This window comes from Paramormyrops kingsleyae, chromosome 25 (assembly GCF_048594095.1).
Source record: "Paramormyrops kingsleyae isolate MSU_618 chromosome 25, PKINGS_0.4, whole genome shotgun sequence".
Lineage (NCBI taxonomy): Eukaryota > Metazoa > Chordata > Actinopteri > Osteoglossiformes > Mormyridae > Paramormyrops > Paramormyrops kingsleyae.
In genome coordinates, this window is record NC_132821.1 from 13,769,799 (window position 1) to 13,783,980 (window position 14,182).

Below are 14,182 nucleotides of genomic sequence, written 5' to 3' on the forward strand. Positions count from 1 at the left end.
GTCACGTACTTCATTTGTTTACTTCTGAAGTCAGGATCCGTACCGTATCTCTGTGTCACGTACTTCATTTGTTTACTTCTGAAGTCAGGATCCGTACCGTACCTCTGTGTCACGTACTTCATTTGTTTACTTCTGAAGTCAGGATCCGTACCGTATCTCTGTGTCACGTACTTCCTTTGTTTACTTCTGAAGTCAGGATCCGTACCGTATCTCTGTGTCACGTATTTCTTCATAAATGTTTTTTGTTTATTTCTGAAGTCAGGATCCGTACCGTATCTCTGTGTCACGTACCTCATTTGTTTACTTCTGAAGTCAGGATCCGTACCGTATCTTTGTGTTACATATTTCATTTGTCTGCTCCGAAAGTGAGGATCAGTTTTGTATCTGTTGCTGATGTATTCTTTCTTCCATGTTTGCTTTTTAACATACGCTTGTTTCATGGCCTGTAGTTTTTTCAACTTAAATGCAGGACAGGTAGAATATTTTTCTTTTTCTGATGTACTTCTTGTTGTTGTACTTCTGGTGTTGTTTTTGCTCCTCCGACTTCCTTTGCGTCGCCTTGCTTTTGTCATTTTTGACACATCTGAGATTGGTGTTTGACTTACTTGCAATACATTGGGCACCTGCTTGAGCATATCATTTGGCTCTCGCTCATCAAAACAGTGCTTTTGGTTTTTGACACACTGGTTTGATTCTGTTAATCTTGAAGAAATATTTACAATGCCCATGTGTGTAGGAGGGGCATCATCAGCGTCGTCACTAAGAAAAGTAACTGGGACAAACTCGTAGGTGGTATTGGGACCGCGATTCTCAAAGAGCTTGTATAGGTGCTCAACCATGTCCGTCAGTTTGCCAAAACTCATCATAACTGCAGTTCCATCAGGATGGGGCAGACCTGCTGAACATCTGGAATGTGAATCAAACAGTCCATATGTACCTGATCTGTCCCGAAAAACTGCAATGCATTCTGGACTCACAATAAGTAAAGCATGGTTAACATTTTCTGACAAACACTCCAGTTGGGTGGCAAGGGGCAAACCCAGTCCTCCTTGATGTAGCAGGTGACCCACTCTTACATTTTCTGCGTGTACATTATACATACATCTGTCTGTCAGTACCTGTTTTGGCATTTCTTCAACTGTGAGGTGGTCATCAACGAATGTGCCATCCAATAAGAGCTGCTGTTTAATACCAATGTAAAGTGCATTTCCTTTTTGAAGCACTGTGTCAAGTGACATTGTTTCAAGCTGTACTCCCTCATTGTGGTAAGACAAAAAAGTAAGAGCCATGCATGTGCACTGGTGACCACGGGAAAAAGTACTGTATCTCTCGTCTGCCTGGGAATGTGTTGCTCTCACTGACTGGGTGGGTAGACCACCGACGCTGCTGTTCATAGCTGAATGCTGTAATGACAAAGAAAAGTATAATTTTTATAGTCCTACATTTATTTATTTTGCTACTGACAATTTTAAAGTTATACACGTCATAATCAATCAAAACCATTTAAATCACCATTAACATCTTTTGTACTTAACCGCAGTTGACATTTCACTATGTGTACTAGGGTTGGGGCCATTCATGGACTGAAATGAAAATGTATGGTGAATTCCAATTCACTTTTTGCAATTAATGTACAGTTCTATGTCTCATTTACTTACGTTTCATTAACTATTTTTCATGTATTCCTTTGTATTTGTAAGGCACTGTGATTAAAATTCCAATGTTTGTTACTACATGTAATCACAAACACATGCTCAAACAGCAAGAAATAGAAATTGGTGTTCACTGAATTGAATTGCACTTCCTGACAGTCCAATTTAATTGTAATACACTTTCCTGTTGTTAAATTCTACTTCCAATTGCATTTTGTTATGTAAATTGAAATTGTTGAGCTCATTCCTGAATCGACCGCAACCCTAGTGTACAGGAAGCATGCAAATTACCTGGCTGCTGAGGTCCAGCATGCTGTCCAGTAGGATGGTGGATGAATCAGCACCAGTGTCCTTCATTAGCACCACTCCTAACTAAAATGGAAATGGTTAGTAAAGGAAGGACATAGTAAATATGTACATTTGTGCTATTGATTCTCTCTGTGATACACATGTACATGAGTCACATTTGACATTTCAAATTTGAGTTGCTGGGATGTGATTTAAATAGTGAAACCAAAATTCTTAGACATAGGCATATTCACTGTGCTATCCTCAGAAAAAGAAAAGGCAACTATAAGTTGAACATGCTGTCTGTTGCCCCTAGGATTATCTTTTTAACAGAGCATTACCGTAAATCCAATAACCATTAATAATTTGTGTAGTTTTGAAACATTTGACATTTTAATATGTGTGTACAGTGTATGAAAACTACCTGGCTGATGTGATCCAGTGTGCCATTCTCTGGTGGCACAGCAGGTGACTCAGCACCAACGCCCTTCAACGGCACTCGTCCTGGCTTGCAAGGTGTTGGCCTGGTCAACTCCCTCGCTGTCACGTCCTCCTAAAATTAAAGTAATTAGTGAACTGTATGGAAAGGACAGAGTAAATATATGTACTTTTGTTCCTTTGACTCTGTGGAATTGTCATGTTGTGTACATGCACATGTGTATAATCACATTTGATGTTTCACATTTCAACCGCTTTGAATGTGATTCAAAGAGTCAAACCACAATGCTTAAACCTAGGCTCTTTGACTGTGCTTCCCTCAGAGAAAAAGTAGACAACTCTAAAGTTAATGTACTATACGGTGCTACTATGATTATCTGGAAAATACAACAACTGCATTTGCAGTGCACCATTTGCATTCAATTTAAACAAGGAAAAACTACCAGTATCATTGCATTTGAAACGCAGAAAACAATTTGAAATAATCATCCCTAATTGTAGTTTTTAACTAGTCACACTATGACACACCTGCTCCTCCTCCAGTGTCTTCTTGGATGCAGCAGGTCTCCGCCGATGGTCCACCGTAGACGTCTAAGAAATGACAAAGCATAAGAAAGATTGTTGCCGCCAAGAGGAACATTCAGAGAAGTGAGCTGTGTGTTGCCCCTATGATTAAGTTCTTAAGACAGCATTACCATTAATGCATTAGCAATGTTTGTACTTACGAAACATTTGACATTTTAAAAACTATGGCACACCTGCTCCTCCTCCAGTGTCGTCTTGGATGCAGCAGGTCTCCGCCGATGGTCCACCGTAGACGTCTAAGAAATGACAAAGCATAAGAAAGATTGTTGCCGCCAAGAGGAACATTCAGAGAAGTGAGCTGTGTGTTGCCCCTATGATTAAGTTCTTAAGACAGCATTACCATTAATGCATTAGCAATGTTTGTACTTACGAAACATTTGACATTTTAAAAACTATGGCACACCTGCTCCTCCTCCAGTGTCGTCTTGGATGCAGCAGGTCTCCGCCGATGGTCCACCGTAGACGTCTAAGAAATGACAAAGCATAAGAAAGATTGTTGCCGCCAAGAGGAACATTCAGAGAAGTGAGCTGTGTGTTGCCCCTATGATTAAGTTCTTAAGACAGCATTACCATTAATGCATTAGCAATGTTTGTACTTACGAAACATTTGACATTTTAAAAACTATGGCACACCTGCTCCTCCTCCAGTGTCGTCTTGGATGCAGCAGGTCTCCGCCGATGGTCCACCGTAGACGTCTAAGAAATGACAAAGCATAAGAAAGATTGTTGCCGCCAAGAGGAACATTCAGAGAAGTGAGCTGTGTGTTGCCCCTATGATTAAGTTCTTAAGACAGCATTACCATTAATGCATTAGCAATGTTTGTACTTACGAAACATTTGACATTTTAAAAACTATGGCACACCTGCTCCTCCTCCAGTGTCGTCTTGGATGCAGCAGGTCTCCGCCGATGGTCCACCGTAGACGTCTAAGAAATGACAAAGCATAAGAAAGATTGTTGCCGCCAAGAGGAACATTCAGAGAAGTGAGCTGTGTGTTGCCCCTATGATTAAGTTCTTAAGACAGCATTACCATTAATGCATTAGCAATGTTTGTACTTACGAAACATTTGACATTTTAAAAACTATGGCACACCTGCTCCTCCTCCAGTGTCGTCTTGGATGCAGCAGGTCTCCGCCGATGGTCCACCGTAGACGTCTAAGAAATGACAAAGCATAAGAAAGATTGTTGCCGCCAAGAGGAACATTCAGAGAAGTGAGCTGTGTGTTGCCCCTATGATTAAGTTCTTAAGACAGCATTGCCATTAATGCATTAGCAATGTTTGTACTTACGAAACATTTGACATTTTAAAAACTATGACACACCTTCTCCTCTTCCCATCTCTTCTTGGAAGCAGCACGTCTCCGCTGATGTTCCATGGTAGATGTTAAATCACAAAGAAAAAGAAACATTTTCTTATACCATTTGTTAGTGTTTTTTGCACTAAAAACCGGCAGGATTAGCATTGTTTAAATGCTGTTGTGTAAGCAACCTGAAAATATCTTGTGACTGTTACACAAACATAAATAAATTTAATCCAAATTACCTTCCTGCTCTTCGTACCACCTGTGGATTCCAAAGCGCCACATGCTGGAACAAAGCGGTCCATCTTCTCCTGAACTGCAGGGCTGAACCACACCGGATTTAGGGGGATGGAACACTCCAACAAGTTTCCCTGTCAAGTAAAATTTCACAGAGATGAGAAATATATATATATATATATATATATATATATATGACATAAGCATGCACAATTTATTTGTCATATGTAGTGTTAAGAGAAAACACACCTGCTGGCCAGCCATCCTCCTACTCTCCTGAGTGTGTTCACCCTGCACGCGCTGCCTCTTCTATTGTGATTAAAAAACAAAGTTTTGTTGGAGAAGTACTGATCAAACATCCCGTAAAAAATAGGCCACCAAGTTACAGCATGCATCCATTACCTGCTGAACAAGCGTCCAGTCGAACGGGTTGGAAGCACGTGGCACAGTCACCTCGCCAACCACAACCAACTTGGGGGAGACTCGTCTGACCACTGGTGGTGAAGTCTTCAGGGTAGCTGGTGCCTTAGGAGCCGCCTGCAATTCAAAGAGTTTGTTTAGGCTCCATAGACCGCAATGTGGTTGCATATAAGCTGCAATGCATGTAATGGACCATCATTACCACAACCAAATTGGGGGGCACTGGTCTCTCCACTGGTGGTGAAGTCTTCGGAGAGGCCGGTGCATCTGGAGTAGCTGCCTGTAGTTGCAAAGAGGCAGCATCCCAGAGCAACCATGTAAGGATCTCCATCCCTACATTGTCACTTAGGTGCACCTGCCAGACATAGTCACACGTAAACAAATGTAGACATTGACAGTAAATCTTCATTAGCATTTTTACAGCAACATGTTTTACGTACGCCATCTTTGCACCACAGCTCCAGGCGACTCAGCGGGAAGTGTTCAGCAACGGATAGGTACCGAATACCTAGAAGAAAAAGCAGTTCAACCATGAATCTTATTTCTAGCCAGCCTAGAATTTTGTAATACTGCACAGATAAAGTAGAAATGTGTAGCAAGAGAAGAATATATTAATTTAATTTGAGATGAAATTAATTACGATTTACTGTGTGCTGAAGGACAAATGTCATTGCTCAACCAAGGAAATTTTACACTGCAAAAACATGTTGATCGTTATGACAGAAACACTCGTGTGGCAAAAGAGTCACTTTTCCCCGAGTGAGGGGGTCTATTAACACAGGTAAACTGAGGAATCAAACAGGTGAACTTAGGTAGGGCTGGGGGCGCAGTGGTTTTGGCTGCAAATAAGGCTTTGGCAAAGGCGAGGGGTCCGTGAGGACTGGAGGGCAGGAACGGAAACAGGACAAAGGGACGCAGAGGTCAACAAGTGGCACCGACAGGCGTGGCTTGTAGGAACAGAACTCGAGCTGTGGGAAGAGAACAGAGAGAGCCGCTCGGCATTTGCCGAGCGGGACACAACAACAATACCTCGCCCCGTGTGTGGGGAGACAATACTGTTTAAGGGATCCCACGCAGGTGCGGCTTGTTAGCCCTCATCCGCAAGGTGGTTTGGGATGTGGGTGTAACATTGATATTTCATTGACAGTAACAAAACAGCTCCCCAAATAATGGTAATAGCTGTCTTTTTAAACTTTTAAAGCAATTTTGTATTTTTGTTAAATAGTCTTCTGAAAAAGAGCAGTGTTTTGTACATACCCTCCTGAGCGGCCACACGATGGTACTCCTGGCGCAGGAGACGTTGCACTGCTTCATCCACGGTGAGACGTGTAGGGAAATCCAGAACAACCACCTGTATTTATTTAAAAAGAATAACAATCATTTAAACAATATTTAATTCGCAAGATTTCAATGAACGAATGCATTGAAAAAATAAAGAGTTACATTAGGCCAGCGGTTGCAGAGAGTGGTGAGCAGCCTCCTGAAGTCAGCTCCAGCCTCGGTGATGGTCCTGCTGGCGGTCAAGTTGTTGCTGGGTGCTAACACGCAGACTACCTCGGGTGTCCGAGGAAGAACTGCATGCAGCACCTCACGCCTCAACTCAGCCGCGCTCGCCCCTGGAGTCGACATCAACCCGAAGGAGAGTCGGCCCTGTGGCATGGTGACAAACCCATCTACGATCGCTCGCAAATGGGAGTCACCAACCAACAGAGCCAACTGCAAAAGGAAAAGCACAATACATGATTGAAAATGGCCAGTTAATCGTGAAGGGCAAAATGTATGTAAAGAACAAAACAGAATTACCTTCTTCTCCGGGTCCTCGGCTGGAATAACCAACTTGTGGCTCCGTCCAGTCACACGAGATAGTGGCCACCGCCTCACCCGATGACGAAAGCCAGTCCCACGGCCTATTTAGAGACACACAGAAACCAAGATAAAACTTTCAATTCTTGGAGCAGTCAACGAAATGAACACACAAGCACTACATACGTGAAGAGAGGTATGATGCCATCTGCTGGGGTTCCTCTTGGAAGGCCGTGGAACGTGACACCTACAACAGGTTTTCATCAAAGTTTTTGATAAGTACAATGGCATCATGACACTGTAACAAAGTAAAATTACTAGCAGCCACTGTCATGAGAACAGAAGAAGACTTTTCTGATTTGTAGGTTAGATACCTCCTTGGTGACGTCATATGGGCAAATCGGAGGATCTGCCAGGTCCAGCTTCCTCCATCTCTTCTTGGCAGCCTCTGAACGACTCCCTTTACGCGGCATCCTCTCTGGTGTAAACCTGTGAAATACACGAAAACTGGCAAGAACAAGGTTATCTCCACCCAAAGTGGATGGAGAGCAGACAAGCAGAAAAATGTAAAAAATGCTGTTATGAAACAACTTCTAGAAATATGTATATGTTTTTTGTAGGTAGTGTGTGTGTGTGTGTGTGTGTGTGTGGGCACGGGAGGTGTGGATGTGTGTGGGTATTTAAAATGACAGTTATTAATGGATGTGTGTTAAGGTTTTTTTTCTCTTTTTTGTGGTAATGTGCTGACTGCAATGTACTTGATGATCTGTGGTGATGCCAAAGCACAGCAGCTCTCACAGAATGAGGAACTGTAAAGAGAAGCAGAATAGATCGGAATTATTTGTACTGTAGAACATTACTTAAGAGGAAAAACTGTTTTAGCAAGAAACCCGAGTGCAATGAAATAGCCTACATTGTAGTTTCACATAGCCTGTTCGACATAGTTGATCAAACACAAAAGCCATTATTGTGAACTGCTAGTTTTATCCATAGTGCCCTGAATTTCTCTTCTCGACATGTGAGTTTATTTAGGAAACCATCTCAACACAAGGTGAAAGGTCAAACCATATGTATAGCAAGCCACGATGCAGTGTAGAATTTATTTTTGTGTTGCTGTGGCAGCCTCTCTGAAGCCTGAAGTCTAATAACCACTGCACTATTGAAACTGACATGTCTTGAAAGTAACACTTAGGCAAATGAGAAATATAATTTAAAGAATTCATGTAATTAAATTAAAAGGTGTTGACACAGTAGTAGTTTAAGGATGTGCATAATTATGGAACCAGAGTATTATAAGTTTGTAGAGCAGTGTGTAGACTTTTTATATGAAATATATATCACAACATACTCTGCTAACATACTCGATTATTATTAATTATGGAATGACACAGAAAGGCCAGCAAAGCAGTCACAAACTCTGTCAGTTATACAGTGATGCCAACCACAGCATGACAATACCCTCACAGCACACAGAGCTATTAAATACTGACTTAGTTACCTGCCAAATGTAAGAATGCTTAGACTTTTTCATTCATTCATTAAGCAATGCAATTGTACAAAACTGCAGGAACATTCAATAAACTTCAATACAGAAATGCAAATCAATAAGGATTTTTTAAAAGACATTTACACATTTAGCAATACAAGTTTCTTGTAAGAAAATGACATTCAATACAAAGTACTTCATACATAGACATTCAATACAAAGTACTTCATACATAGAATACTACATCAGTACATTGAACGTGTAAGTCCTTTTTTTGCACATTTCGCACCTCATTTCATTTCAGTTCATTTGCACAACACCCACTCATACACGTAAGGGATAATGTACATTATCCTGCTTATTACACGGCTACTTGCCACATAAGGGAAAAAACTGGACATGAATATGAATTTGAAACATTTTATTGGCATATTTGTTTTAAATTAACATCTTTAAACGGTAAAGGGATTGAGGGATTATAAACATACTAGTAGTACCGGCTATGCGTTATTACTTTGGAGCGGTTATTATTTGAAAAGAACGAACCTGCAAATGTCTCAACTGACCAATCAGAATCAAGCATTCCAGAGAGCCATGTAATAAAACGAAATAACATGTCTGTGTCCAAAATCACACACTGCATTTCACATACTATGTGAATTAACGTTATCAAACCTAAGGTACTTTGAGCTATTTTTGTATTCCATTAGATTTAGGCTTATTATATCGTATGGACATAAGTTAGCAACATATGATTTATGGTTTTGTTTTCAGGACTTTCTGGGCTACTCAGATATATAATAATTTGATGTGTACATACAATATTATGGTTTTCATGAGGAGAAATGAGTCGCGAGTACAGTAAAATCCAGTTATAACGGACTTCAAGGGACTTGGCAAAGCAGTCCGTTATTATATCCAAAGTTCGTTATATCTAGGGTTGCTGTACGGCCAGAACAGAACTACAGGACACCATTTACTCCTGTCACACCCCAGCAGACAACCTTGTGACATAGATTATTATATTTTACGTGTAGTAATCTAACTTTACCTGACCAGATGCATGACTATTAATAATCACCGGCACGCCAGGCGCCTTGTAGCCGGAGCTGCATGTCCGTTATAGCCGAACAAAACTACAGCTAAAAGCTGTATAAGGGACATGCTTTAGGGGGAAAGCGGAGAGCACGCAAGGTCCACACAGAAAGGCCAACCAAAGGATCGAACCGAGATCCTTCTCCGATAAACACTGCGCCACCGTGCAGCCACAAACTACAGTTGAAAAGGTTAAATAAAAAAGCAGATGCTTACCAGCTCGACGTGTGACGTTTAGATAGTCAGGAAACTCGTAGCAATGCAATATGAAATCCAGTAGCTTTTGTCTCAACCAACCGCCAAAACCACCTGCAACTTCCAGAAAGATCTGGGAAGTTATATATGGTATGAATAAATCATTCGTATTGGACAATTCTTTTCATCCAACATCCAATCATATGTGAGTAGTGGCACATAGCAACGGCATAGCAACCACCTTGTATGCATGCAAGCGATTCTCGAAGTCTTGACCTAGTCTAAACGGGGCACATATGACTCAATGTGGGCGCGCATTAGGGGTGGGCGATATGGAGGAAAATATTATATCACAATGGGTTTATATTTAAATCACGATTTTATCAGGTTTTTAACATGGGTTTGTGACGATTTTTTTTTTACTATTGTGCAAATGATTGAACAATGCAACCAAATTATTTCTAACTATAAAGCATTTAGGCACGCACGTCTTCAGGCTTCGTGTAAACAGGTGTTATGCCGAAAAACGCATCCCTGGCGAAAAACGCATCCCTGCCTTATAATGCATACTGGTGTTCTGACGAATTGAGCTTTTAAGGGTTTTGACAATGTAGCTCAACTCGTGTCAGAACAGCGACCAATCGGTCATTTAGAGACAGGCATGCATTCTACGGCAGGGATGCCTTTTTCGGCATAACACCGGCAAATCAACTTCCGGCTTTTGTACGCCTGTCATAAATCCGAACGACAAGTCACAACGCTGTCATTTATAGTTTTTAATCTTTATGGTTATATATATTTTAACAGTAGTGTCATACGCCTTTGTCAGAGATAACTTAATTAAATAAAATGGGTTTATTGTGTGTACCCTAGTATTAAGTGTTAAATCTTAAAATATTCATTCACCCTAGAAATGCATGTCCCGTATGTTGAAATCTGTGTGCTTCTGTTACCATTAGGCTACTGTCTTCTAATTGTATTTTTTATTTATCTATCCTTTGTTTAACTAGGAAGGTTCCATTGAGATACAATATCTCGTCTTCCAGGAAGTTCTAGCTAAGATGGCAGAAAATAAGAAAAGTAAGACAAACGTTTCATGTATGAACATACATACAGAGATGATTAATATGAACACAAACTGAAAAGCATAGAAATACTAAAGCTATACATATAATAAAATTAAGTTATATTGAACAATGACACTGTTGTTTAAGCTCACAGTTTAAGAGATTTCTAAACACAATCAGGGAAGGCAAGGAGTCTAAATTCAATATATTTTGCAATATATTATATAAGCTGGATTTTCTCAGTTCTGTGCGTGTGGTGGGAGGCTGAAAGAGAAGTGTAACTGATGAACGGGTACAGTATGTATTAGTGCAGAATGTGTTGGATTGGGGCGGTGTGTGGGTGGGAGTTTGTGGGTTGGGGGAGCGTGTGTCTGAGTGCTACTTGGGATGTGTCTATATCGGTGTTTGTGGGTATATAGGTGGGTGTTTGTTAGTGGGAAATGTGTGTGTGTCAGAGGATGGATAGGCGTAGGTAGCTAGTGGATAGGTTGATAGGTAGTTGCTAAGCATTGCTAGACAGCAGCTAGGGTGTCGATAAGTGTTGCTAGGTGGTTACTAGGGTGCTGCTAGGCATTACTAGGTGGTTGCTATGGTGTCGGAAGGCGTTGGTACGGTTTCGGTAGCTGGCTGCTAGGTGGTTGGTAAGGTGTTGCTATGCAATTATAGGTGGTTGCGAGGGTGTTGCGTGGTGGTTGCTATGGTGTCAGAAGGTGTATGTATGGTGTGAGTAGCTGGTTGCTAGGTGGTTGTTAGGTGGATGCTATGGTGTTGCTATGCAATTTTAGGTGGTTGCTAGGGTGCTGCTAGGTGGTTGATATGGTGCCAGAAAGTGTTGCTAGGGTCTCAGTAGCTGGTTGCTAGGTGGCTGCTAGGCATAGCTAAGTGGTTGCTAAGGTGTTGCTATGCATTTCTAGGTGGTTGCTATGGTATTGCTAGGTGGTTGCTAAGTACTGCAAGATGGCTGTTACGGTGTCAGAAGGCGTTGCTATGGTCTAAGTAGGTGGTTGCTAGGCATAGCTAGATGGTTGCTATGGTGTTGCTATGCAATTGTAGGTGGTTGCTATGCTGTTTCTAGGTGGTTAGTAGGTGCTGCAAGGTGGTTGCTATGGTGTCAGAAGGCGTTGCTAAGATCTCAGTAGATGGTTTCTAGCTGGTTGCTAGCGGTTGCTAGGTGGTTGCTATATTGTTGCTATGCATTTGTAGGTGGTTGCAATGGTGTGGCAAGGTGGTTGCTAGGTGCTGCAAGGTGACTGTTACGGTGTCAGAAGGCGTTGCTATGGTCTAAGTAGGTGGTTGCTAGGCATAGCTAGATGGTTGCTATGGTGTTGCTATGCAATTGTAGGTGGTTGCTATGCTGTTGCTAGGTGGTGCAAGGTGGTTGCTATGATGTCAGAAGGCATTGCTACGGTCTCAGTAGGTGGTTGATAGGCATGGCTAGATGGTTGCTATGGTGTTGCTATGCAATTGTAGGTGGTTGCTATGCTGTTGCTAGGTGGTGCAAGGTGGTTGCTATGATGTCAGAAGGCATTGCTACGGTCTCAGTAGGTGGTTGCTAGGCATAGCTAGATGGTTGCTATGGTGTTGCTATGCAACTGTAGGTGGTAGCTATGCTGTTGCTAGGTGGTTACTAGGTGCTACAAGTTGGTTGCTATGTTGTCAAAAGGCGTTGCTATGGTCTCAGTAGCTGGTTGCTAGGCATAGCTAGATGGTTGCTATGGTGTTGCTATGCAACTCTAGGTGGTTGCTAGGTGCTGCAAGGTGGTTGCTATGATGTCAGAAGGCATTGCTATGGTCTCAGTAGGTGGTTGCTAGGGGTGGGTAGATGGTTGCTATGGTGTTGCTATGCAATTGTAGGTGGTTGCTAAGTGCTGCAAGGTGGTTGCTATGGCATCAGAAGGCGTTGCTATGGTCTCAGTAGGTGGTTGCTAGGCATAGCTAGATGGTTGCTATGGTGTTGCTATGCAATTCTAGGTAGTTGCTAAGGTGTTGCTAGGTGGTTGCTAGGCAGTTGCTAGGTGTTTGGTGATGAGGCCTGAGGTTGAATACCAAGTCTTGTTGCTGTGGCATTAACACTGGCTAATTGGCAAAACTTTGATTGAAATGCATTGAAGTCAATGGGAGAGAACGAGGGATGAAAGACGAGTGCGGGTCAAGATGGTGGACTTGGGGTGTTGAGTGATGAGGCCTACGGTATAATACCGAGTCTTGTTGCTGTGGTATGAACACTGGCCCAGTGGGAAAACTTTGACTGAAATGCATTGAAGTCAATGGGAGAGAACGAGGGATGAAAGACGAGTGCGGGTCAGGATGGTGGTCTTAAGGTGTTGTGTGATGATGCCTGTGGTTTAATACCGAGTCTTATTGCTGTGGTATGAACGCTGGCCGAGTGGGAATACTTTGACTGAAATGTATTGAAGTCAATGGGAGAGAACGAGGGATGAAAGACGAGTGCCGGTCAAGATGGTGGACTTGGGGCGTTGGGGGATGAGGCCTAAGGTTGAATACCGAGTCTTGTTGCTGTGGTATGAACACTGGCCGAGTAGGAAAACTTTGACTAAAATGTATTGAAGTCAATGGGAGAGAACGAGGGATGAAAGACGAGTGCGGGTCAAGATGGGGGACTTGGGGCGTTGGGTGATGAGGCCTAAGGGTGAATATGAAGTCTTGTTGCAGTGGTACGAACGCTGGACGAATGGGAAAACTTTGACTGAAATGCATTGAAGTCAATGGGAGAGAACGAGGGATGAAAGACGAGTGCGGGTCAAGATGGTGGACTTGGGGTGTTGGGTGATGAGGCCTAAGGTTGAATACCGAGTCTTGTTGCTGTGGTATGAACGCTGGCCGAGTGGGACAACTTTGACTGAAATGCATTGAAGTCAATGGGAGAGAACGAGGGATGAAAAACGAGTGCGGGTCAAGATGGTGGTCTTAATGTGTCGGGTGATGAGGCCTAAGCTTGAATACCGAGTCTTGTTGTTATGGTATGAATGCTGGCTGAGTGGTAAAACTATGACTGAAATGCATTGAAGTCAATGGGAGAGAACGAGGGATGAAAGACGAGTGCGGGTCAAGATGGTGGTCTTGGGGTGTTGGGTGATGAGGCCTGAGGTTGAATACCTAGTCTTGTTGCTGTGGTATGAACGCTGGACGAATGGGAAAACTTTGACTGAAATGCATTGAAGTCAATGGGCCATTCACTCCCATGAAAAAAGATGCGCCTTACTACTATTCACATGGCTAATGCTAGGTAAAAGTTAGCATTTAATGCATTCCTATGGGATTTTAAGTGTGTTTGAACGTGAATAACGTCGCCATGGTAACATATTCTGCGCAGAAAAGTAATAGCACACCTCACACAACCAAGGACTCACTTTTGAGATATAGATTGCCTGGCTGCACGCTACGGTACGACCCGCATTAATTGCCGAAAATCACGGAAGAATAATAATAAATAATAACTAGAAACGAAAATTCCTGAAGAAATTTTGAGATGGGCCTATTCCGCTGACCTTGGAAGAGCAGGTGCTTTTACTTATTGATTTAATTATTTAGTCTTGTTGCTGTGGCAGTAGTATTGGCCAAATAATGAAACTTTGACAGAAATGCATTGAAGT

The 14,182-nt window shown here is 42.2% G+C and overlaps 1 protein-coding gene and 1 long non-coding RNA gene across 4 annotated transcripts; both read right to left on the bottom strand.

Moving 5' to 3' along the window:
* Window positions 1–1,337: 1,337 nt before the first annotated feature.
* LOC140582788 (uncharacterized) lies at window positions 1,338–2,489 on the bottom strand. The gene is made up of 3 exons (XR_011985570.1): window positions 2,365–2,489; window positions 1,944–2,024; window positions 1,338–1,403 (listed from the first exon to the last, which is right to left on the bottom strand). It is a non-coding gene; the product is annotated as an uncharacterized lncRNA (long non-coding RNA).
* Window positions 2,490–5,697: 3,208 nt separating this feature from the next.
* LOC140582967 (uncharacterized) lies at window positions 5,698–9,630 on the bottom strand. 3 transcript variants are annotated; one of them, XM_072707487.1, is made up of 8 exons: window positions 9,523–9,630; window positions 7,484–7,534; window positions 7,100–7,214; window positions 6,912–6,972; window positions 6,726–6,829; window positions 6,366–6,638; window positions 6,180–6,273; window positions 5,698–5,890 (listed from the first exon to the last, which is right to left on the bottom strand). In XM_072707487.1, exons 3-8 carry the CDS (start codon window positions 7,196–7,198, stop codon window positions 5,844–5,846), a joined length of 678 nt encoding a protein of 225 aa, XP_072563588.1. In that variant the 5' UTR covers window positions 7,199–7,214; window positions 7,484–7,534; window positions 9,523–9,630; the 3' UTR covers window positions 5,698–5,843. The 3 variants fall into 3 exon arrangements, with proteins under 3 accessions (XP_072563588.1, XP_072563586.1, XP_072563587.1); XM_072707485.1 differs by lacking the exon at window positions 5,698–5,890 and having other exon boundaries at window positions 5,999–6,273; XM_072707486.1 differs by lacking the exons at window positions 5,698–5,890; window positions 7,484–7,534; window positions 9,523–9,630 and having other exon boundaries at window positions 5,999–6,273; window positions 7,100–7,290.
* Between the last annotated feature and the right edge of the window lie 4,552 nt (window positions 9,631–14,182).

What these genes read in the sequence shown, in the direction of transcription:
- LOC140582967 (XM_072707485.1), bottom strand. Translation starts at nt 7,198, where the DNA reads ATGCCGCGTAAAGGGAGTCGTTCAGAGGCTGCCAAGAAGAGATGGAGG. An exon ending in GGCATCATACCTCTCTTCAC is followed by an intron (nt 6,830 to 6,911) that starts GTATGTAGTGCT and finishes GTCTCTAAATAG; the next exon opens with GCCGTGGGACTGGCTTTCGT. An exon ending in TCTGCAACCGCTGGCCTAAT is followed by an intron (nt 6,274 to 6,365) that starts GTAACTCTTTAT and finishes AAATAAATACAG; the next exon opens with GTGGTTGTTCTGGATTTCCC.